General features: G+C 38.6%; 2 protein-coding genes across 6 annotated transcripts; one reads left to right on the top strand and one right to left on the bottom strand.

Moving 5' to 3' along the window:
* Positions 1–25: 25 nt before the first annotated feature.
* Positions 26–2,762, top strand: LOC148298023 (GTP-binding nuclear protein Ran1B-like). Its single transcript, XM_088255975.1, has 7 exons — positions 26–180; positions 262–337; positions 425–512; positions 1,857–1,946; positions 2,055–2,243; positions 2,394–2,474; positions 2,600–2,762. Exons 1-7 carry the CDS (start codon positions 175–177, stop codon positions 2,760–2,762), a joined length of 693 nt encoding a protein of 230 aa, XP_088112101.1. The 5' UTR covers positions 26–174.
* Positions 2,518–10,836, bottom strand: LOC110769108 (DNAse I-like superfamily protein). 5 transcript variants are annotated; one of them, XR_002528533.2, is made up of 16 exons: positions 10,683–10,836; positions 10,230–10,608; positions 9,982–10,148; positions 9,730–9,795; positions 9,104–9,156; positions 8,235–8,316; positions 8,049–8,089; positions 7,702–7,783; positions 7,393–7,485; positions 7,231–7,263; positions 7,066–7,154; positions 5,835–6,957; positions 5,575–5,660; positions 5,265–5,349; positions 4,763–5,008; positions 2,518–3,033 (listed from the first exon to the last, which is right to left on the bottom strand). XR_002528533.2 is itself a non-coding variant. In XM_088255970.1 (16 exons), exons 1-16 carry the CDS (start codon positions 10,767–10,769, stop codon positions 4,913–4,915), a joined length of 2,526 nt encoding a protein of 841 aa, XP_088112096.1. In that variant the 5' UTR covers positions 10,770–10,836; the 3' UTR covers positions 4,565–4,912. The 5 variants fall into 5 exon arrangements, 2 of the variants coding, with proteins under 2 accessions (XP_088112096.1, XP_021828705.1); XR_002528532.2 differs by having other exon boundaries at positions 2,518–2,765; XR_002528531.2 differs by having other exon boundaries at positions 2,518–2,743.
* Positions 10,837–25,364: the final 14,528 nt, after the last annotated feature.

The following is a 25,364-nucleotide window of genomic DNA, read 5'->3' as shown; positions in this document are numbered from 1 at the left end:
CTTTCAAATGAAAAGCGAAAAGAATGAGAATATTTTACACATTCCCGCCCTACTAGTTCCCGACGTACTTGTGTCCCTAGTCACCTCTATATATTAATATTCTCAAACAGACTCTCTTCATTTTGAGATCAGTGGTTCTTCGAGTGGCTTTGAACTTGAGATTCCCTTCACAGAATGGAGGTAATTAATATACATATTCAGATAATTTCTTGTTGGGTAAGCTTTAAACTTTTAGAAACTTATGATTGTTTATGCGCGCAGGCTATTCGAACCCAGTGCGTAGAATACCTTCCAACGAATTCGAAGGTCATCATCGTCAGCGATGGCGCCACCGCCGGTACGCGTACACGCATGTTTTCTTTCTCTCCTCCGTAGCTATAACGATTTCGAAAAACTCATCTGTTTTCTATTTGTGGAATTACAGCCGGATGGATCATAAAGCTCGTGGGCTGTGGGAACATCATAAAGCTCGACTGTGAAAATGACAAGCCTGATGGATCTTGTGCAGACCGGTAAGCCATACTAAATAACACATTCCTTCTGCTACGCTCTTGTCCTATCACCTTTGACAAAAATGAAAAATATTATTACTACAAAGACCCTTGGTCGTCTGCATGCGCTCTTATGCTCGAAACACGGCTGCTTAATTTTTACCTTATATTTCTTTTTCAAATTAGATTTTTATATATAGTAAACAAAATAAATATTTTTCAGAGTTCCACGTTGAAAGTTCTTGTACGGAGAAAACGGAAAAAAAAGGTGTCTATCTCCATGGGCGGAACCACACTAAGGGCTACAGTAAATGTCTTTGTCATTTTACTTTTATTTATTTTTATATTACTCCATTTACTTAAGTTTACAATGTAAATAAGGAAGTGCCCCCCATTTAGATTCAAATAAAAATACTAGAAAATCAAATTCCCACCAAATCAAAATATGAAAAATCGGTTTTAGTACAAAATACGATTTAGGCTACAAATGATGGCTCATTAAGTCAATATATACTTCATACTAAAATCCCATAAAATCAAGTTTTCTTATTTGATGTGTGAGGAATAAAAGCCGCCAAAAATTATCTTCAAAAAATGATTATTCTAAAATCCCATTTTTCATACTTAGTCAATATTTTTACATAAAACAATTTTTCATGTATGATATGAATGCATGAAGGAACTAAGGTCAATCTAGGTAAAAAAGCCATAGATGTTCAATCCACTATGGTGTTAAACCCTATTTGGTTTATGTTAAAACTTATTGAAAATTAGTTTATGGAGCTATTAACTAGCGTGGTTTATATGATTTAATGTTTACTTTTATTTCTACAAAGACTATAGAAATTTTGAGTACCAAAAAAAATAATCATTAAGTTTTAAGCTAATAACTTTAGCTAGCCCACCCGTTGAAAAATTCCTGGTTCCGCCCTTGTCTATCTCATACTCAAATAGAACAATTCATGTATATCTCATACTCAAATAATTTTTCAAAATTCTTTTTGATGTTAATTTTACAATATTAAACAAAAAATTATTACAATTTTAAAGCTGAGGAATGGGGTGTGGTTTTAATTTAAACAGAAATTTAAAGGGGAAGTGTGGTTTTTAATGTTAATTGTTTTTGTATGTGGAGATTTTATGTTTGTTTTTATTTATGTGAAGTGTTAAATGTGAATAAAATTGGGAAAGTGTGGTGGAACATGGGTGGAGTAAAAAGGGAAGGTGCCTCAGACGTCAATGCACTAAATCTGTCAGTTGATTGGAACTTGGGGGAGGTGTGCTGGGTTCTGATATTAAAAGCATCATATACCTTTTGCTAGGAAAAAGTCTGGTTCTCATACATTTTTCCTTGGTTATCATCAGTGTTGTCCCACACGGTGGCGTTATCCTGTTTGATGAGACTGCTAATTTGAAACCAGACTTTCTCCAAACATGCTACAATCTTCTCTCCAGGTATATGTCTTATTTATCCTGTTCCTATCTAATTAATGTTGCGTATTGATTTAACTCTTCTTTCTGATGGTAGCTTTTCTACTTTTCTATTAATTTGCTGTCTATTAGGGAGTACGAGAACATTCCGATTGTTTTGTGTAGCAACAAGGTGAATGTGAATCATGTGATGATGATGGGAGACAAGAATATTTGCTGGAAAAAGGTCAAGAATATTACTCTGCCATACTTTGAAATTTCTGTCAACAACGATCACAACCTTGAGGCACCATTCTTGTACCTGGCCAAAAAGCTTACACAGTAATTTCCACATCTAGCTAGCTAGCTCCTTTTCTTTTTTGGACATTTTTCTTGATATAGCATTTAGGGTTCTAAATATGTAAACTATTATTTCTGTTTTCGGTTTAGATATATCGTTTGTCTGTTTTGTTAACTTTCTCACGCATGCAGAAATGATGAGCTGCTTTCTGTTAAGCCGCAGCCACCTGTTCTTAATCCTCCACATATTCAGATGTACATGACTGCAACACAGTAAGTGCGATATCTTAAAAAATAATTAAGTACCAAAAAAACAAAAAACAAACTGCATGTTAATTAATTATATGATTATGTTTGTTAGTACAAACTTTTTATGGATGGTGGTGTTCATTGATCAGGCAGGGGTCTGAATCGGGCCCAACAGCTGCACAACCCTTTCCTGTTGAAGACAATAATGGCTGCTGCAGTGCTTGTCTCAAGCCACTGGTGGAATGCCTAAGGGCGTGCTCTTATGTGGTTTCCATCGCGGTTGATTTCATGCACTGTGTAGAAGAAGCTTGAGACCTTGAGAAACCTCCAAATTAGAAGATTATATGTAGCTTATTGTCATTTATGTTCTTGACTAAAGCCTTTAGTCACCCCACAACAGTCATCAAAAGTCATCAAATGTCATTAATGGAAATAATAGTGACTATGGCCGTTCTTTTTCAGTGTCTCTGTATATATATATATATATATATATGGCCTTCCAATATTTCCATTCAATCTTCAATAGAGCTCAATTCTCTATACGGAGAGGACATTTCCTTTTCACTCTTACGTTTAAGTTTTTCTGTAAAATTAACACATGGAAAGCATAAGACCAATTCACGCATCACAATAAACACACGGCAAGCATAAGGCCAATTCAGACAACAAAAGCCACCATAGTCCAAGTTTTAAGTTCATAATGCTTTTAGGAGCCAAAATCAAGAGTATTGTTTTCTAAAGCGCAAAACAGAAAATAGAAATGAACCATTACACTGATGGTCGTAAAATTAATAAAATATCAAGAAGAAACTTAATACAGATGAAAAAAATCACTGCTCTTATATCCAAGACAAAAATACTCATAAATGAAGATTTCAGTGTCCACATAAGATTACTCATAATCAAGATTAGAAACAAAATAGACACATAAAAGCATGTGTGTTTGAGAGAGAGATAGAGAGAGAGAGAGGAGTTACTGGGCACACTTAGCAAGTTTTCCAAGGTTTTGATTATCCAATATCTACATAATCAAGTATTTGTTCTCATCAAGGTATTGCATAATAAATTAAGAAAAAAGACATTAACATTAGATTTATTTAACTCCTACATATCACATATCCTCCAAGACATATTGGAAATGTGGAATACAGATTAACTGGGGTGTTTTTATTTTTAGCAGCCCTTGAAGTCATCATAAGAGGGATGTGGAACTTTTACTCAAATCCCCAAATCCCAATGATTCTATCAGTCTACATGTGCAGCCATATAGAAGCAGACACTGACATGAAACTCAAGTTAGATATACCCTTTTCCTTTCAAGTTCAATAGCTCTAATCTAATGAACAATTTGTTCCAATGGTACAAGTTCGAGAATGAGCATCTAAATAATGCAGGCAAGTTTAGAGCCGTTAAAATGTATCTGGCATTAGTTTGACTGATAGTTCAAAAAGAAGGTTTTGACTGAAGAACAAGAAAATCATGACTTTTTCTGTTTTTTAATTTGTTGGTGTTTTTAAGTTTTTTTGAGGTTTGGGTTTTTAAGAATGGCCTACCAAACGGGTTTTTCTGGTTTTGAACTTAAAATCTGTATTTGAGTTTATAAAATTGAATTCAAATCCAATACCAAACAGGCCTAATATTTTCCAGTTAGTATTCGTAGTTCAATGGAGCTTTTTTAATGACATAAATAAATTTAGTAATTTCATCCATTTATACATGTTTTCTTTCGTTGGAGTCAGAAAACAAATCTGTGGTCACGAATTAATATTGTTTCTTTTTGATGTAGAACATGCTCGTTGAGCTAACAAGTGAAGTTGATTCAATTTCTGAAGAAACAATTTGTGCCATTTTGATTAGTTAATGAAGCGTCAAGTGCATGACAAAATACAAAATATTATTTCCTTTGTATCAAATGGCCAACCTTTCTTTCGGCAAGAAAATAATAGTACTTTTATTACTAGGTATGTTTTTGTCATTGGGTTGTGCTAAATACGATGTCATTTGTGCTAAAATATGGTCGTCATAGTCGTATGGGTAACTATGAACCTTTGATTGTTCCATTGTGAATTTCATAACAATCAACGGCTGTCAGCCACGCCGCCAAATAGAAAATGTAGAACTCAATTAGTGTGCTTTATAAAATAGATGAACTTCTTTATAAATTCGTAAAGTGTAATTCAAGCAACACTTGTACGTCCAGGGCCTAGGTTAGTGAATTTCTCTAAAGTTTAAAATAGAAAAATAGAAAACAGACAATACATGAAGATCAAAATATATACATGAGGAATTTGCAGCCGAAAAACTCAACTAACCTCAAATTTTTGGAAGAGAACCTGTGACTGAGTTTTTCCCACAACCTAAAACATGTGGGAAGAGGTGAAACTAGACGCTGAAAAAATTTGACGGAGATGACAGTCAATCCCGCAACTTCTCCGAATGCAATCCTCAAATGTCAATAATGACTACTGGTGCGGACTTCTGTGTTGCTGTTCTGATTGGTCAAAACTGTTCACGAACGCCAACTCAGAAGCCAAGGCAATATGATCACTACCCCATTTCTGAAAAACAGTCGGAAAAATATCCATTCAGGGATATGTCTAAGCTCAAGTTCATTTGTTTCACCGACTGGATTAATAAATGTTATTTGTTATAAATTGATCCAATGAGAAGTCAATTCTTATAATCATATTGTAAATCCTTCCTTTGCTTTCAATAAAATACTAGAGAGATATCATTCTTTGTTTAATGTTCACCGAGCTCTCTCATTACTTTTGCCTTCTAAGGCATCACATCAGCTCGGTAGAAAACCCATACCTTGGTTGGGAACCCTGAAGTCCGTTGCATAGCATGCTTTGGAATAGGAGCAAGCACCCTTACAGTCTGCAGACCTTCGGAGCGCCTGATATTTAAAAATAATAATTATAAGAAATAAAAGGTCTCAACCCTATTCTACATGCTCAGAATATGAAGAAAAAATATATATTTGAAAGAGTGATGCATAAACTCTTTTTTATTTATTAAGAAAGTAATGTAATTACTCAATGATTTATCAACTTTCAAAATCTAATAGTATTAATAGACTGACAGGAGTGGTTAAGGAATATCAGAATCATAGAAAATTTACCAGATGTAATCAACTGTGCCCAAGAAACATCTGTTATAACTGGTAACCAGGGGCTCTCCATTTGACTCTCTGGCCCCAGCACAATCCTGCAAAGATTAAAGAAATAAGTGTATGAGGAAAAATTTCAGATCCTGACTAAGTATAATATCTAACAGTGGTAAATTTTCTAAACCATTTGTGATTGCTATGCAGATTGCAGATCAAACTGCAACATTCTAGATAGAGTTCGATAGTGAAGGATCTTTAGACGATATGACTACCTCAACTTCAGTATATGTGCTCCTAAGCTTTAGGGGATGTTCTAAAAGAGTGCATTCTGAATTGCCTGTAGCAGCTTCTATTTCCATTGGAGTCCATAGTGAGGGATCATAAGGAGTTCTCTCCACATAAACAGTCTCTGAATCCAATCCTGGAGATAAACCATCCTCAACTGCATTGGTTGATGCAGACAACGCTGAGTTGGGAGAAACAGAAAAATCAGATGGAAAGGCATCTTCTGTGTTGTGTAATGCAGATATAAATGTATTATCATCTTCAGCTGTATTTCCGCCTTCTGGAATGGCTTCATCTAACTCAGTAAGAGATAAATTTTCTAGATTTTTCTGCAACTCAAGGTCAACACTAGTAGGTGCACATGATATGTCGACTTGCTCTGGGACTGAACGGCTATCGTTCTCGACACAAGAAATTGGTTTAGAAGACAAATTTCCTAAGTTCCCCAATGAAGAGACTTCGATAGCATCAGCAATGGAAGTCTGGCAGGATAGCTTAGACAAAGGAATTTCTGACTGGAGAGGATCCACATAATCTGGACCAATCCCTTCCCTAATAGAATCAATGTCCCTTGTAGAGGGATGTTTATGGATATCACAGTTCAAGCTTTCTTTTTCTACACAAATATTTGAGTCCGAATGTTCACTTGGTAATCCATGATTTGAAGTAGAGGTGAAATCCACTTTTTCTTTGTATCCAGTCTCAGTCACATTAGAGAAAGCGTGTTCAGGATCAGTCAACTTAGCTACAGGAAAGCCACCTTCACTGTAAGAAGTACTTGCTTCATCCTTTAAGCCATCACCTGGAACATGGAAAGCTGATTCAACCGTAGAGACATCTACAGCATTCTGCTTAGATTCTTTGTTAACTTCAACATCTTGGGCACCATCCTCTTTTTGAGAATCAACATTGGTGCAAGATTTATCAAACCAATTGAGGGTATTAGTAGGTTGAGGCTGAGACAAATTGTTTGTTAATGGAACATTCTCCACACTACTTTCTGGATTGTTTAGGTTCTGAATATCCAATGGTGAATCACTCGGCTTCATTCCACCTTCCCTCCCGTCTACCACTGATGGACCTTGAACAAAATGATTGCCAGGTTGAGCCCTGCAATATTTTTTTTAAAAAGTTTTCACTTCAAAATAGAAGAGGTATTCACAAATAGAATTGTAGTCGTTATATCAGCATTCAGTAGTTGACTCCAACAAAACCTACCCATAATTACGATTATATGACCTTGGTGAATAAATTTGAGCTGAAGCTTGTCCAGATACTTTATCTCTGTCAACTCCAGACAAATCTAACTGCAAAAGTACGATGTAACTACACTTGTAACTTACAAACTGATGGAGGTTAAAAATGGAGAAGAAAGAAGCTTACCTTCTGTTCTGAAATAAAGTTGTATAACGCACTCTGACAAAAAGAATGAAAAAAGTGTTACCATCAAAATAAAATAAAATAAAGAACTAGCTCCAGCAGTGCCACAAGTATCCATTGCAAGTCACATTCCAGATATAGACTTCAAGAGTGTTAAAAGTAAACCTTTGGCGTACAATTGAAATCCCCACAAAGAACAATTGGAGCATCATTCCAGATTTTGGAAATGGCATGAGCCCTATCCAAGAGCACCCTGACCTGTTTGAAGGAAACATACAGGAAAGTATGATTTCAAATTTAAAGCTGAATGAAATCTTTAGCATCACTGAAGTTAAACTTTGAGATGGATTTTACACACATTTATATCTTACTTGAACGCCATTACAAGAATGCCAAAGAAGGAGATACATATATATATATATATATATATATATATATATATATTGTATGGCCTACTCAAAAGAGAGTAATTACCTGGCCAAGCTTAATTTCTCCTCGTTTAGGATTGTAAAGCACGTGAATGTTGCAAATGACCACTTTATTAGAACCTGTTGAGCTGAAGATGCAAACAAAACTCAGTTACACAAGATCTGCAAAAAGGAAACACAGTTTTCTTCTACTATTAAACTCATCTGTATCCCAGCATCAGAGAGAGTTTCCTACTTTTAAAATTAATTGTTTTCCAAATATTCTAGTCAAAGTCACTTCATATCTAGGTGACTAAATGTACCAAAGGTTGAGGCAATCCCAAAACTAAAGCATGTGTGCGTGCGTATGTATTACACAAATGAAGGTAAATTATCTAAAGATTCTTATATTACCTTGTTGGTAGAACTGCAAGATTTTTGGTCTGGCATATTGACTGTTTAACAAAAAAACTAACAGTATTTACATGAAACCATATCAAACAAAATAAAAAGGAAATGAAATGGACAAACCAATTTTGAATAATCAGAACTAGTGCTGGTGATCACATGTAAGGTTCAAGATATAAATAATTAAAATACCTCCAGTACACATATCTGAGCAACATTATCCCGAAGTCCAAGCTTACTGAACTCAATGCATTCCTCATGAATCAACTTGAATCTATAAAGGCAACCAAGGTAAGGTGTAGACTACAGTAGCAAATCAGTTTTGCTCAACATTAGCATATGGTGCTAGCATGTTAAGTCTGTAAAGATGAATATATTATAAGTTATAACAAAGTAGTAATAAGGGAATGCAAAACAGAATAGTTACAGTGGTGCAATAAAAGATGACTAGGACAAGATAAGAAATGAAAGATCAGACATAATACAGGAAATTAGTAAATTGAGATATACTAGGTCTATGGCAAGGGTCCTTAGTTCAGCCAAACCAAGGGACTTTTCGTTCATCAAAATAACTGTTAAGATATGCCATCACTATAATTAAGTACTCGTATTGAATGACCTTCAGTTATGTTTTGAGGGCAAGTTTTTGTAATTCATCAATCTACACTTCCTATTTCCATTAAAGATCCCCATACTTCAACTAGATTGCCCTTATAACCCAGCTCCCAATTAGGAGACCCCATAAGATGAATGTATAAATGTGAGCATATATTCAGTTATCATGAAAGTAGGCAGGTTCACATACCAATGTATTTAGGACACAAGGAAATGAAAATTAAACAGGGTAAATGAGTATGAAAACTCTTATGCACTGTCACTGGAGCGGAAGGACAAAGTACTTTTTTATCTTTAGCTAGTTCAGGCACATATTCACATACCCTGATAATATTCACAGCCAGGGAAGTAAATAAGCCACTCACTTAGCTCATAAGCAGCATGGAAAAATGGATGCATAACTGTTCACAACTCAAGGATATCCAAAAACTAGATACATACTCTACCTTGAGGATCGCCAAAAAATTGCACAGCCATCAACTGGATTGCCAGTCCGCATCTGCACAAACCAAGAATTGGTAAATTTCCATCATCCATGAATAACTTTTTTTTTTTCCTTTGGGCTGAACCATAAATAACTCGTTAATCAAGTGACTTTATTAAACAGAGCACTTATTGAATTGCTGAAAGTTAGCCAAGTTAATCTATTTTCCTGACCTTTCCTACTATAGAAAAGGTATCTACATGCAATAAGAACACCAAAAATGGCATCCTTCTCTTAACAATATCCATCATTATTCAGTTAGACGGATATTTTATGCATCAATTTTGAAGTAATAATAGTTAACAATGATATTTCTCGAACAAAATAACCCCCAAGATGGATGCTATCCGTTTACCAATTTCCTCAAAACCCTCATTTCTGCTACACGGTTCATATTCTTTAATCTTTGCTTCTAACCCCTCCAGTCAACTACATTAAAAATACAGTGTGTACTGATTCTCAAAATGGTGTCTGATACACATCCAAAGCCTTTGTTTAAAACCAAAACATGTAGAGAGGGAAGCATTAACACATGATGTGAATGTTCTTGATTTAGCAAAACAGCAACATATGCATTTCTAAGCACACCTTCCAAATGCCATTGTACCCCTTAAGCTTCAACTCCTCCTCGATGTCCTGAAATTTATCAACCTCCTGCAATTGAAACCAGACCATAAAAATTTCAGCCAGGCCCATGACAAAGCAAAACATAAATCAAGACACTTCAAACACAACTGCCCCAAGCTTCACCATATTGCTTGGTATAAGAAGACTACAATTATACAAAATTAACAGAATTTTGTGGAAGATTGCGCATAAAATGAAGCAGCTAAGATGCACCTGAAAGCACATTATGTCAGCTGACCACAGCCCAAGCTCAAAAATCAAATTATTCTTTCTCCATTGCCAGTCCATCATATGATAAGGTATGTGAAAGTAAAGCTTGCTCCGGTGCTCATGGGCCAAGGAATCAGCCAGCATGTTATAAGATAGCACCGTAAACCTATCTGTCAACCCCAAACGATAGATTCAAAGAAAGCCAAACCAAAACAACTCTGATACATTTACAAATAGTAACGGTCGATTACCACAAGTAGGGGGCGGCGTCGTTTTCGCAAACTCCCAGTTGCGATAATCCAAGGGCTTCGGCCGAGGCCGGAATTGCTGCCGAGGCTGAAACTGCTGAGGAGGCCGGAATTGCTGGTTCGGCCGGTACGGTTGGTTTGTATCGAACGGCCGAGATTGAGGGAAGTGATGGTTGTGCTGAAAAGGCGGCGGCGGCGGATGCTCACGAAAGGCGGTTTGGTTGGGTAAGGGTCCGGTGCCGGCGTCGCCTCGCCGGAACTCTAGATTGGCGTCGCGGACCGATCGGATATGCGAATCTCCGGTGACGTACGGGCCTCTGCCGCCCGAGTAGGGGCGGTTCGAGGAGGAGGCTCTCGGCCATTGGTTTCGACCACCTCGGTACTGTAAAAGAGAAAGCACCAATTAGCTGAAAGTTTCAGAGCCATTTTTTAAATTGGAGAAGAGAGAGAAAGTACAGGAGGGCGCGAAGACATGGCGGTGGTTGCGTCGGTGGCTGCTGCGGCGAGGAATTGGAGGGAAGGAGGAGGAGGAGCACGCCTCATTTGCTCTAGAGGAAGCGGCTGTGTGACTTCACGGGTGGCAAGGACCGGTACACACTAGTCACAAACCTTGGCGGGACCCACACGTGGCCCCGCGTAATTGATTTTCTTTTTTCTTTCTTCTTAAATTGTTGGAATTATATGAGGGGTTTTTTTAGGGTTGGTAATGGATCGTGTCGTGTCGAATTCATGTTGTGTCAAGATTAAGCCTGTAAAACGGGCCGGGCCGAACCAGCCCTGCCCTAAGAGGTGTGAGCCTAAGTCCTAACTAGTAACGGGCCTTTTCAATCCTAAGGAGTTATCAGGCCGAGCCAGCCCTATATCAAATATACAAAGCCCAGACCCTATCCATAGGCCTAACATTTTGGGGCTTATGATCAGGCCAGTGAGTCGGGCCTATTTAGCCTTATGAAATGGGCCATTATTTTATACTTTATTGAACTCCATTTGTTTTTTATGTTTGAAAACTCCATCCATAATTATATACTAGCCTCTTCGCACGCGCTTCCGCGCCTGCGAGAGGCTTTTTTTAAAAAAAATTAAATTTTATTTTAGAATTAAAAAAGAGATCATGTGTAGTTATTTTCCATAAAAATAGGATCCATTATCCGATTTTTCTTTTAATTTTAATTTTTTTAAATATGAAAAAATGTGAATTTACCATATTATCCTCATTTAATTAATAATTTCAATTCTTAATGTTTGCATTAACTAAGGGTATTTTCTAGTATTTTGAATGTTTCACCATTCTTTGCCTTTTGCTTTATATATATAGATAATAACAACAATACCTTGAAATTTTGAAATAATGTTGAAACAAAATTGAAATAGACTACAAAACAATAAAAAAGAAAATATTTATTCTACATCTTGGACAAACCACTCCGGCCATTCTTGTTCATCTTGTACAATCATTTTCTTCTTCACTTTCTTTTTTCTTGTTTAATCCAATCACTTCCACAAATGCACGCTTCCTTCCGTTCGGCCTTAGACTTGATCGCCTCTCGAACAAGCTAAGTCAGCCTTCCTACAAAATAAGATTGAACCAAGCAAGAACACAAAAATAAGAGCAAGAATGATAAGAACGAACAAGAGAGTTTGGGAGAACATATGCTTGTATTGCTACTCAATGTTTTACAAGTTGTGAGGTGAGGATATACAATGAGACATCCTTCTTATATAGAGATCCTACCCCACCTACCACCACAATAGAGGGCTAGGATCAACTGCTACCTAACCATCCGGAATCTACCTACTACTGTACATTGAATCTAGACATATGGGCTAAGAGATCTAGAGTGATCTATCCGACGGGCCGGGCTTTGAGCTTCTCTTGTGGGGCTTGACCTTCACAAATGGATCCTCTAGGTTGGCCTGATAGTTGTTGGGTTGAGCTCATGCGGGCCGTAACATTCTCCCCCACCTAATCCGGTTACATCTTTGTCGCCATGGTAGTTCCTTCTCGTTCGAATGCTTCGATCCTATCCTTGTATTGCCAAAAGGAATCTTCTTTCTCCCAATTGCCTTTGGACTCTACCAGGCCATTCCATTTGACAAAGTACTCAAAGTACCTCGGTACACCTTTGCGTCGCACCTCACGTTTGGCCATGATGCACTCAACCTCCTTGTCAAATGAAGTCACCATTAAAGGTGGAGCTTGTTGAGACTCCCCACGACTTGGCTCCTCAGGGTCAGCATGGTATGGCTTGAGATTGCTTACGTGAAACATCGGATGAATCTTCAATCGTGGCGGTAGCCATACGGTAATTAGCTCTTCTCACGGTTCGGAGGATAAGAAATGGACCCTCATATCTCCTCAGCAATGCCTTGTGTACCTTTCTAGTGGACTTGTGTTGAGAGGGGTTGAGCTTCACAAAGACCAGATCACCTGGTTGGAAATTAACATCTCGCCGATGTTTGTCCGCCCGTTTCTTCATCTTCCGAGTTGCCTTCTCCAATTGAGCCCGAGCTAGCTCATTAGTCATCTGCCAATCCTTGGCCGTCTTGTATGCAATAGGTCTACTCCCCGTGTAGCCTGACACCACTGTGTTAGGTGTCATAGGTTGTTGTCCCGTTGCCAACTTAAAAGGACTTGACCCTGTCGACTCCGATCGCTACAAGTTGTACGAGAACTGAGCAAAATCCAACAGCTTTGCCCAATCTCATTGGTTGGCACTCACATAGTGCCGCAAGTATAACTCTAACAATGCATTCACCCGTTCCGTCTAACCATCTGTCTGTGGGTGAAAGCTGGTAGAGAAGCTCAATTGTGAGCCAAGTTGCCTGAAGAACTCCGTCCAAAGTTTACCAGTGAAGCGAGTGTCACGGTCACTGATAATACTCTTGGGGATCCCCCAATACTTCACCACATGCTTCAGAAACAAGCGTGCAGCTTCCTCCGCGTTGCAATCCGTTGGTGCCAAGATGAAGGTAACATACTTGGTGAACCTATCGACCACCACCAAAATTGAGCCACACCCTTCTGACTTGGGTAGACACACGATGAAGTTCATGGACAAACTCTCTCATAGTCTAGTTGGAACAGGAAGTGGCTATAGCAACCCACCCGGCTGCTTCTGCATGGTCTTGTCTTGTTGGCATACAAGGCAAGTCCGTACGAACGAGTCTACATCTTCCTGCATCTGTGGCAAGTAGTAAGCTTCACTCATCAATGCTAAAGTTCGAAGAGTGCCTGGATGTCCCGCCCACTTCGAGTCGTGACACTTCTTCAGTAGCTCTCGCCTCAAATTGTCCCATCTTGGAACATAGATTCTCTTCCCTGTTGCACAGATAACACCATCATTGAGCCAAAATCTTCTTGTATTCCCATCTTTGACAAGCTTCAACAGACTTTTGACTTGGGGATCATGCAACAAACCCTTTCGTATCCTCTGCATGAGAGAACTTTGGGGTTGTACAACAGCTGCTAGTGCAGCCTTCCTGCTTAAGGCATCAGCAATGACATTCATCTTCCCCTGCTTGTACTCCAATTTGTAGTCGAACTCCACCAAGAAGTCTTGCCACCTAGCCTGCTTTGGTGACAACTTCTGTTGGGACTGAAAGTAGCTTGTGACAACATCGTCTGTCTTGACCACGAATTGAGAACTAAGTAGGTAGTGCCTCCAAGTCCGCAAGCAGTGCACTACGGCTATCATCTCCTTCTCTTGAACGGTATACCTTCGTTCAGTGTCATTGAGCTTTCAACTCTAGAAAGCCAATGGATGTCCATCATGCATGAGTACACCACCAATAGCAAAATTTGATGCATCAGTGTGTACCTCAAAAGGTTTGCCAAGATTAGGAAGTCTTTGCACTGGTTCCTCCTCAATGGCATGATCCACCTCTCTCTTAGGTGGTAAGATGTTGGGCAGCTTCTTGGAAATGACATCTGCAAACTCCTTAAGGGCTGCTTCCACAGCTTTTGGGACTGGTTGGACTTCCTTCTCAACTATATCCCTCTTTATAGTTACAAGGAACGTCGGTTCGCCCTTCTTCCAAGACTTGGAAAATTGCATGGCTGACAAAAGTTTTGACTTGTCTTGTTGCCTCACCATTGGCACCATGCATGACATTGCTCCACCCTGTGCTATGCACATAGTATTGTAAAATGGAATAGGAAATGCCTTTACCTTATTCATGAACTCCATTCCTAGCACGACATTGTAGTCATCCATCGAGATCACGGAGAAGTCAGCTATTCCCTTCTAAGTAGCAATGTGTAGCTCCACACCACGAGCTACTCCATCAATTGGTTTGGCAATTGAATTCACAGTCTTCATACTGCCTGTTTCCTTTGAGACTCGACACCCAAGTCTCTTTGCTTCCTGCACGGACATAAAGTTGTGCTTGACACCCTTATCCACCAGACAACGGGTTGTCTTGCCATTCACGATGGTGTTGACGAACATCACTTCTTTAGCTTGTACCTGTGGTTGAGCGACTTTGGCCTGTAGGGCATTAAAGCGGTGAATGGCCCCCATTCCTGCTTCCCTGTCGGCCTCCTCTTTCTTCTCTTGGTTCATAGCATTCAAGGCTTTCTTATGCCGATAATCCTGCATCATGTGCGGTCCATCGCACAAGTAGCAAGCTAGCTTCGACTTGTCCTTCCCCTTGTCACCTTTGTCATTCTTCTTCAAGATGACTTTATGACTATCATACTTGTCTCTTGACTTGCTACTCTCTTTTGGCTTGTTGTCTCCCCCACCGGATCCACTGCCACCTTTCTTTCCTTTGAACTTGGAGTCGCCTTGATCATTCTTCTTGAACTCAACAAGAGACTCCGCTGCAGCAATTGCCTCTGACAAGGTTTGGACGTGTCTTCTTTGTAACTCCAGCTTGGCCCAATTCTGTAGGCCACTCATGAAGTACATGAGCTTGTCTTCATCTGTCATTCTAGGCACCTCGAACAACAGGTTGGTGAACGTGGCGACATAGTCCTTCATGCTCCCCGTTTGCTTTAGCCATCTCAGCTTCTCCTTTACCTCATACTTGGCATTCTCTGGATAGAAATGCAATATAATATCCTTTTTAAATTCATATTAAGTCTCAAGTGTAAACGTACCTTGGTCAATCTCCATGGATCGACGACTCCACCACATGAGAGCATTGTCGATGATAAACAACGTTGCTGTAGTAATCTTGGGCTCATCATCCTCCATCTTGAGATACTTGAAATACCTTTCAATATTCCACAGAAATGTGTCTAGCTCATTCGCCTCCCTCTTCCCATTATAGGATTTGGGCTTGACAGAATCTAACACCTTGGGTTCCTTCGAAGTCCGAGTCTTGTTCAAGACAGCTTCCTTACGCAAGGCCCAATCTCCCTTCACATCCTTCACCTCATCACGAAGCGCAGTAAGCTCCGCTAAGAAATGATCCAACTTAGTTTGGACATCTAGCTTGATGCTGTCCAATGCGGAGTTGAGGGCTCCTTGGAATTGGCCTTGAAGCTCTTCCACCACAGCTCCAAAGCCCACCTTCGTAAGGACATCCTCCTCGAGTCGCTGATCGAACTCGATTACGGCATTCTCCATCTTAGAAAGCCGCATCTCCATTGTTGCTACAACATCCCTAGATCGTTCCCTCTTTGATTTGCCCCCACAATCCAGGTTGACCTCGGACATATCAGTCTCCACATCGGATCCGATCTTCGACATGCTTCTTTGAGTGGTTCGAGCTTTCGCTTTGATACCAACTGTCACAGGATGACTTTTTCGGAGTTTTCCTTCCGTGCGGCTTTAGACTTGATCGCCTCTCGAACAAGCTAAGTCAGCCTTCCTTCCTATAAAATAAGATCGAACCAAGCAAGAACACAAAAATAAGAGCAAAAACGATAAGAACACACAAGAGGGTTTGAGAGAATATATGCTTGTATTGCTACTCAATACTTTACAAGTTGTGAGGTGAGGATATTGATATTTTCTTGGATTTTAGTTATGAATATGCGTAACTAATTTCCTTTTGCTAGGGTGAAGCCTTGAATATGTGATTTTTATTTAATTGCTTATGATTGATTTCATGCATACTTTGAATTGTTAATCACTATTTTAAACTATCTAATTGTCTTAATGCCTGATCACCATTAGGATCTTTAGAAAAGTAATTGGATGCAATTTTGGTCGGAAGGTTCCCTGAAATTGACGCTGGCTTCTTGTGATTAATAATTGTAATTTCACTTAAGATGAACACCACGTCTTAAGGGTTGCATGGTTTTTCAAAGGGTTTTCACAAAACTTAATGAGTCTTTCATGTTCATATTTGATCCGAACGTCCAGACGGGTTGCATGTTAGATATACGTTCTATGTTGGAGGTTCCAAGTAGAATATAAATTAGGAAAACCTAACCTTCAAAGTGGCATGTGTAGATCATAAGTAATTGGTAAAAATTCATAGGATTGCTAGGTGATGGTGGAACCCTAGTGCTTTTATAAATTGGATTATAAAACTCTCTTCTTTGCTCATATTTGTTTCTAATCAACATTCGTAGTTTTTAGACAATTTCATAATCATCCTTCTCAGCCCTTAATTTCAAGTAGTTAATTAGAGATTGTTTTTACATTAATTACTAAATAGTCCTTGAGAAAAACGACCTTGCATGAGCATCTATACTACAATAGCCTTGTATTCTTGCAAGTATTTTGTGTGATTTAAACCTGATTTGCATGGATGGTAAAAATCGTATCACGTCTTAAGGGTTGCATGATTTTTCAAAGGGTTTTCACAAAACTTAATGAGTCTTTCATGTTCATATTTGATCCGAACGTCCGGACGGGTTGCATGTTAGATATACGTTCTACATTGGAGGTTCCAAGTAGAATATAAATTAAGAAAACCTAACCTTCAAAGTGGCATGTGCAAATCATAAGTAATTGGTAAAAATTCATAGGATTGGTATAGATCTGCTTAATTTTGCCAAGTTTGGGGGTTGTCTGCACATGGACACACATACATGCTCGGGTTAGACTTTGCTCACACCATCAATTCTGAAACGACAATTACCATCTCTGAGGAAGGTTTTGTTCGGTTCATTTTTACACATGATTTTTCATGTTATTCACCCACTATTTTGAGTTAGTTCTTGACATTTTATAGCTTTTTACTTCTTTTTTGTGTTTTAATAGGTTTTACTTTGGTTTGTATGAAAATGAGCTAAAAGTGCATTATTTGATATAAATTCTGTTTTTGTTCATTTTCGTAGGTCAACTTCGTGGCCTTGGATCAGCATGTTCCGGTCCTTGGATGAGGTGATGATCTTCATAAGACTTGTTCCAATGGATGTTGACTACAACATATCCAAATTTGAGCTCCATTGGATAAGTATTTCCTATCCAACCAATCCAGCATGTTACCACAGCTCTGGAAATCCGAGTTGGCCAGTTTTCACCTCCACTTAGTGTGATCTTACTTCTACTTGTTACCATGCCTTTCGTAACAATATTTTACTTTAGTTAAGTGGAATTTTCTGAGAGTATATTTGTGAGGACAAAACTTCATCATGAGAGGAGACAAGAAAACAAAGGCAAAAGTGTGCCATGATGAAAAGGAGGAGAGAGAGGAGCATAGAGAGGAATCAATTGACTTTGGGGCAGCAGCTAGGCAACGGATCATTCATTCAGTTTTTATTACAATTTGCAGAGACTTTCTAAAAGCTGGGAGCTAGAGAGCTAGAGGAGGAAGACAAAGTCATCCAAGCAAGAAGTGGAAGAGATTTCCACCATTGAAGACCTTGAGCTTCCACCTTCACAAAAGCTGTAACTTCTTTCTAGTTTTATTTCGAATTTGTGTTTGAAATGATTATGAGGAACTAAACTCCATAGCTAGGGCTTAGGTTGAAGCCCTAAACATGATTACCTTATTGTTTTGATGCTTGAGTGTATGAATTTCTAGATATTGTTGATGAATTCCAATTCACCAAATTAATCTATCCTTGATGTGTGTTTTTCCTTGGTTGGCCATCTTTGAAAGCATGCTTCTTGAGATTGTTGGGATTATGTGTATCTTCATGTTCTCCTAAGCAATAAATGGATGAAGTAAGAATCATCCATGTGAATTGGTTTCTTGAATACCTAATGTAAACACCATGCTATTAGGATTCTTGTGATGTTCATATTCTCTTTGAACTTAATGGGTTCTCCTTGTAATTGAATCGAAGTACGAACCATACCTAGGTTCGTTTATGGGGAGGGTACAAGTATTGTAGCACGAACCATGCACTTTACGTATATTAGAGAGGATCAATGCGTCTTGAGCCACGACCCATGGTCTTGATTGCGAACATTTTCATCAACATGTTTAGAGTTCATCATTTGAGTATTCATGAACATGGGTAGAATTGTTTAGGGTGGATTCCGAAACCCTAGTGTTTGTTACATTTTGATTTCACATCTTGATAATTCATCTCTGCCATTCTCATTTAAATTCGAAGTCCATTTACTTACATGCAATAGAAATAGATCACTTGAACCAAATCAAACCCCCCCCCCCCAATGTGTGTGTGAGTTGCGTGTTTGACACGTTACGTGTCTTTGTTACTGAATTTTATTTCTTTCTGTAATTGTTTTGGACTTTTGGTCCGCGTTGTGTTCTTCCATTTTCTGTGCTGAATCCAACCGTATAAAGAACGTGAATTTTGGACGTACGGTTGGAAAGTTATAGGCAAAACACTGGACAGAGGTCGAAACTGAAAAACAGAGAAAACGAATCTGCCCAAAAACGATCGGTCGCTTTTACCTGACGACCGGTCGCTTTTCAAGACAAATTTTGAGTTTCGAATCTGCCCAAAAACGACCGGTCGCTTTTACCTGACGACCGGTCGCTTTAGCACTGTTCATAGGTGATAAATGGGTGATAAAAGGGTGATAGAAAATGCTGTTTGTGTTTTTGTTTAGTTTTCTTGTGTTGTTTCATTTCTTTTACACTTCTTTACTCATTTTTAGTTTCCATTTTGCATTTGTGCATTTGTGGTGTGTCAATTAAGTGTTCTTTACGTACTCAAATTAGAACTTATAGGAAGCCGACAAGTTCTTCGTGGGATCGACCCCGTACTTACATAATCTATACTTCAATAGATTCGTGCACTTGCGGGTATTTTTAATTGGTTGTTTGCACATTAATTTGTGTCCTCTTAGGAATGCAACAATTTTTGGCGCCGTTGCCGGGGAACTGGCACGGTTGCTTATATGTTTTGTTTGAGTATATTTAGAGTACTTAATTTTATTTTCATTTTTTTTCTTTGTTTGTCATTTCATTTTATTTGAGTTTGTTTTTGTTTTCTTCTTATTGCAGAAACATTTTGCTTATGTCCCTTCTGAATTTGGATATTTCATTAGATTGCACTGTAGAAGATATCCAAGCTCAAGCTTTGAGAGAAAGGAACATCCAACTAGCTGTGTCTACTCCATTGCCTTTTTCACTCTCGCCATTTTCATCATCACCAAGCTCACCAAAAGTCGAGTCACCTCCACCTTCACCAATGGCGGCAGTGATCGGTGCATATTTACATATCATTTTGTACCCTTCTAGCTTATGATTTGGTTATGTTTTTGAGTTAAACTTGTGCTTTTAATCCTTTTTGTGTTTATCTTTCAGTCCATTGAGCTTTAGGTAATAATGAGGGCTTTGGATAGTAAATGATGCAATCCATGCATGTTAGGGCCTAATTTGGATGAATGGATGAAGAGCTTAAAGACAAACTCAATTTTGGCTACAGTCCCCTGCCAGCCCAGTTTCGTAGGTCATATTGCAAGCTTTGTTTCAGCAACCTACATAGCTCGGATGAGGCCACATTCTTCATGAAAGTTGTTCCAATGGGTGTGTAATATAACATATCCAAAATTCAGCCCCATTGGATAAATATGGAGTCTGTTACCTAGCAAACACAGAGCCATGCTCAGGATGGATTTTATCAGCGCGCAAAATGAGTTAGCAATTTGTTTTGGCCTTAACTTCCTCCTCTGACCTTGGATTGGCCCAAATGATATATGGCTGGAAAGAAGACATTCTGAACTTCAAGTTTGAGTGCTTAAAGTCTTAATTTGCTTAAGGGAAGCCCAATTCGTAAGCCCTTGAAGTTGCTGGTCATGCTGACCTCAGGATGAGCTATTATTTCTGGTTGGAAGCTTGGTCATGGTGACATGAAGATGAGCTAGGGCTGCTGGTGGGATTTATTAGTGAAGTGCATCAACCATTTCAGATTTTATAATGGAAGTGTTGTATGCATTAGTGAAGTGCATCAACCATTTCAGATTTTATAAAACAAGTGTTGTATGCATTAGCCATACTTAATTCAGATTTTCAGCTTCCTTAGGCCTATATATAGTGAGGTTTCCCAAGCTTGTAAACACACCCCAAGGGGGGGAGCTCTCAAACACTTCTCTAGAGCTCCCTTCCCTTCTCTCCCTCAAATTCTCTTAGTTTCTCTTTCTAGTTTTCAATTGTTGTAATGAAATCTTTTGTGTTGAAATTTTCCTTAAGTTTTTCTTAGTTCCACTTTACTTTTCATTATGTAAATTCTTTTCTTTAGTCTCAAGTTTGATTAGTTTCCAAGTTTCAATTATGGTTCATGTTCTTATTCATTATGCTTATAAGTTAATATGCTAGTTTGAATGATTGATCACCATTAAGGCTTGCATGTTAGCTATCTTGGTTTGAATTAAGAGTATACACCATGCTTTAATTCGAATTGAACTATGAATAGGAAGAGTATGTATGGACATTCGACAACAGGGATTAGATACATGCTTGGTTGTTTAAATTGTTCTTCTATGCTTAATGGGTTCCTAATGCTTAATTTTAGGTTAGACAACAAATGATCAAATTAGGGAATTAGGAACACAAGGTTATGACCACACACCATGGCTTAATCATACATTAGCTAGAATCAATCCGTTAATCTAATTGAACTTGGGAACTTATCTGCTTGAGTTAGTTATTTTCTTTCTTCCTTGTTTTATTTATTTCCCTTCTTTTTCATTTCTGTTTTGTGTAGGGAAAATGAATTGAATCATTCAATCACCAATCCTCGTGGGATCGACCTCGCACTTACATACGCTATACTACCGAACGGCTCGTGCACTTGCGAGTATCACAAGTTGAGGATGCAGCTGAATCCATTTTGGTGCAGCTGTATCTACGCAACAAGTTTTTGGCGCCGTTGCCGGGGATCGGTAACATTGTTTGATTCTATTTGGCTTTCCTACTTTATTTTTTTTTCTTAACTAGACAATTTCAAGTTTTAAAGTTAATGACGTTAATGGACAAGTTGTGTTTGTAGTCCAACAGAAAAGGACAATTGCCCAACAAGCAAGAGAACTGGGTTTAAGTCCCAGCTTACACAACCCATTGGTGCTTGTTGCTTTGAAGCATGGAATTGGACTTGTGTTGATTTTTCCCTTTCATTTTTAGTTTTTTTTTATATATTTCGTAATCCTTTAATTCCGTTTCAAGTTTTTGTATGTGTTTGTTTTAGCAATGTAAATAGCTCAATAAAAATGGAGAGAGATGGCAACTTCAAAGATAGGAAGTGTGGAGTAGTGGGAGAAGTCGCGACCTCCAAATGCATCACATTCGACCTAATCGCTTCAAGGGGGAGCATTTCAATCCTTTCTCTTCTTTGAATTATGTTTATTTCCGTCATTGTTTTTACCTTTTGGTACGCGTTGAGTTCTTTGTTTTTCTGTGCTGAATCCAACCATATAAAGAACATGAAATTTGGACTTACGGTTGGAAAGTTATAGCCTAAAAACTGAACAGAGGTCGAAGCTGAAAAACATAGAAACGAATCTGTCCAAATGGTGATAAACGGGTGATAGAAAGTGCTGTTTGTTTTTTTTTTTTTTTTTTTTTTTTTTTTTTTTTTTCCTTTGGTTTCTTGGTTTGTTTCTTTTAGTACAACAATTTATGTTGTTTGTTTGAATTTGTTTAGAGTACTTAGTTCATTTTCGTTTATGGTTTGTTGTTCCATTTTATCTTAATTTGTTTTTGTTTCTTATCTTAAAAATTTTAAAAAGATTTTTCATATGAGCTGACTTATGGTAACTCCAGTGAGCACTTCCGTCAATACAGTGTCTAGGAGTTCTATAGGCGACACCTTCGGTGTCTAAGAAGTTTGGGTTTTAAGCGGGACCATTGTGACCCCTCCAACCTTCCCGGATCCCCTGGCTGTGTTTTCTGAGGCCCTTAACTGGTCATCCGTGAGTTGCTTGTATATTTGTGTGTTTTAAAAACAATAATAATAAATATAAATAAAAAAAAAATTGAAAATTGAAAATTGGGTTTTTATTTTTCCTTGTAAATTGCAATTTGGAACTTCTTTGTTTTCTTTTATGTTTTTTTTGTTGTTTTATTAGGTTAGTTTATTTATTTACGTGGTGTGGTTAATTAGTTTATTTCTGAGTGTTAAAAACACATTTTTATTCAAACATTGCATTCAAAAAGATAAAAAGTTAAAAACAAAAAACAAAAAACAAAAAAAAAAAACAAAAAAAAAAAAAACATTCAAGTAAATTAAAAATAAAAACAACTTCTTCATCTTCATCTTCATCTTCATGGCATGCCTCTGTTTTCTCTTACTTGCAGAATCTGCAGCAGCTCCACATGGTCCTCATTTTTTCTCTGCAGTGCTTCCACGTGCTGATTGGCACAATAGAGCCGCTTCTGCAAGTCCGCCACCATAGCCTTCAAGGAAGTTATTTCCTCGCTCATCGCGGCACACTCCCGTGTTCTCGCCAGCAATCGCATGCCCAAATTGGTAGCCGAGACCGCGTGGAGTACAGTTAAATTGTGGGACTCCTCCACCGCTGCCTTGTCAGACCTCTGTGCCACATGCAGATGATCTGTCGGTGTGAGCTTGTTACCAATCATGCCTCCCAGCAGCGCTGCTCTGTTCGGCATTGCCTCAGAAAAGTTCGGTATTATCTCAGCAAAGTTTGAGGCCGTACCGTGATGATATGTGGAGTTTGGGAAGACAGGAGTTGGAGGAGCCCTTGTCTGGGCATTTGGTGGTGCAAGTGAGAGCTCAAGGTTGAGATCATCAAGGTGAGTGCATGAGGATGCCATTTGTTTTGCTTCTAAATTTTTTGATGTTTTTCCTTGAGTTTGCAGGAAGAAATGCTGGGTATCATCCGCTTGCAGAGGTGTGGTTTAAATAGACATATGCTGATGAGAGAGAGCCAACACCATTTCGGATTTCCCGGGCATGCTCGACCTAATCGCTTCAAGGGGGAGCACCTTTACTTTTACTTTACTTTTCTTTTTTCCGTGTTTTCTGGTGTTTAATGTTTTTGCCCGTTACTTTCATTTTCTAGAGCTTTGTGTTTTTGCTTTTCCCTTTCGGCTATCATCTTTATCTTATTTTAGTTAGGGAAATGTGTTTTCTTTTCTGTTTGTCGTTTTTTTTTCTTTTTTCTTTTTCTTTTTCTTTTTCTTTCTGCAACCTTACTCTTTTATTTCCGAAACAAAATAACGAAAATACAAAAACAACAAAATAAAATAAAAACATCAATAATGCAGTAGAAGTCATTTCTTCACAGTGCTCGGTGTCTCGACCATTGGAGCTTTGAGTTTGGCCCTCTGGCTGTCCTCTTCCTGGGCTTCATGCACAGCCTCTTGGGGCTCACCACTTGAGCTCCCAAAGATCGCAATCTTAGCTTGAGCGTAACTACTCTCACGATCTGCTTGCTTGCGTTTACCCGGTCGGTCTAGGTCTTCCAGCTGTTTTCGCATGTCGCGAGAGTACAACTCTACCATCTTTGATAGGTTTCTATTCTCGTCCCGCAATACTTCTAGCTGGTGTCGATTCACCTCCACTATCCTTGACCTCTCCCTTTTCAAGCTTTTTATAGCAGTCTGACACTCTTCAACCATACTTCGCTCCGCCGCCAACTGAGCTTTAAGCACCTCTACCTCATGGGACTTCGCAAGTAGGCGATGACCCAAACTTGCGACTGTTGCTGTACTCTGCACGCTCAGTGCCAGGGCATCGCTCACGACCCGGTTGTCATCCCTTGTCCCCAGAACACGTATATCTTTAGGAGTCACTAAATTTCTAGCCACTCCAATGGCAACATCGTTGTCCAGGAGTATTGAGTCAGTTACTGTCACAGGCCCCCGTGCGGAAGCAAAGTAGGGCATCCATACTGGTGCCGCTGCTTGGCCTCGTGTCTGAGTCGGTGGAGCTAGGTTGAGATCCAACGAAAATGGGTAGTTAGAGGCCATTTGATTTCTCACTTCTTATCTTCTTTCTTTCTTTTCTCTTTTGTGTGTTTCTGAGTTTGTGTTTTTTTACCTTTTATAGACTTAGTTTTTGCTAACCCTAGCCATTGCGGTTCTGAGTTCTGTGCGACCCTTACCGCTTATCTCTATATGTCGCCGCACCCGTTTCCCAACCCCCTTAATTGCATTTTCACCTTTCACCACCTTCAAGTGAAAAAGTCGTCGCGCCTTCCTACGAGTCTAATAATTCTAGCTTGGGGGATGTGAAAGCGGCCTCTGCACGCCGACACGTCCCTCACCTATTTTCCCCGTGACTTCCCAGGAACCAAGGCATCAAGGACCACACTTTTTCTGTTTCGTAAATACCCGCCTTCGCACTCCCAATTCACGTTTCATTAAATTAAAATAAATAAATAAAAATAAATAAATTAATAATAACATGTGGGCTTCGGACTTCATTGTGGGCTTCGGGTTTTCACCGTTGTTAGGTTTCAAAGTGTGTTAACTTCTTTTGGGTTGGGCTTTCAATCGTTTGGGTTTTGGTTTGTGTAAGACTGTTTGTTTTCTGTTTCGAGTGTTTTACTGTTTCGTTTTTTTTATTTTTTTTATTTTTATTTTTTGTTTGTAATTATTTTATTTCAATTCTTGTGTGTTTTGTGATTTTATATTTACTTTAGTACCTTTCATTTCTTATTATGACATTGCTTGTTCCTAATTTTTAAACATTGAGGACAATGTTCATTTCTAGGTTTGGGGGTATTGGAGTTTAGCATGTAAAATTGGTTTTTCCTTAATTTTATTTAATTTTTTTTTTATTTGCTTGTTTTTATTTTTATTTTATTTTGTTAAGTCTTGCTTTTATTTTGATTTTGATTTTATTCACTTTCC

Source organism: Prunus avium, chromosome 1 (genome assembly GCF_965620075.1).
Source record: "Prunus avium chromosome 1, drPruAviu1.hap1.1, whole genome shotgun sequence".
NCBI lineage: Eukaryota > Viridiplantae > Streptophyta > Magnoliopsida > Rosales > Rosaceae > Prunus > Prunus avium.
The sequence above is the reverse complement of the archived record's forward strand: the minus strand, read 5'-3'. Positions and strand labels throughout refer to the sequence as shown.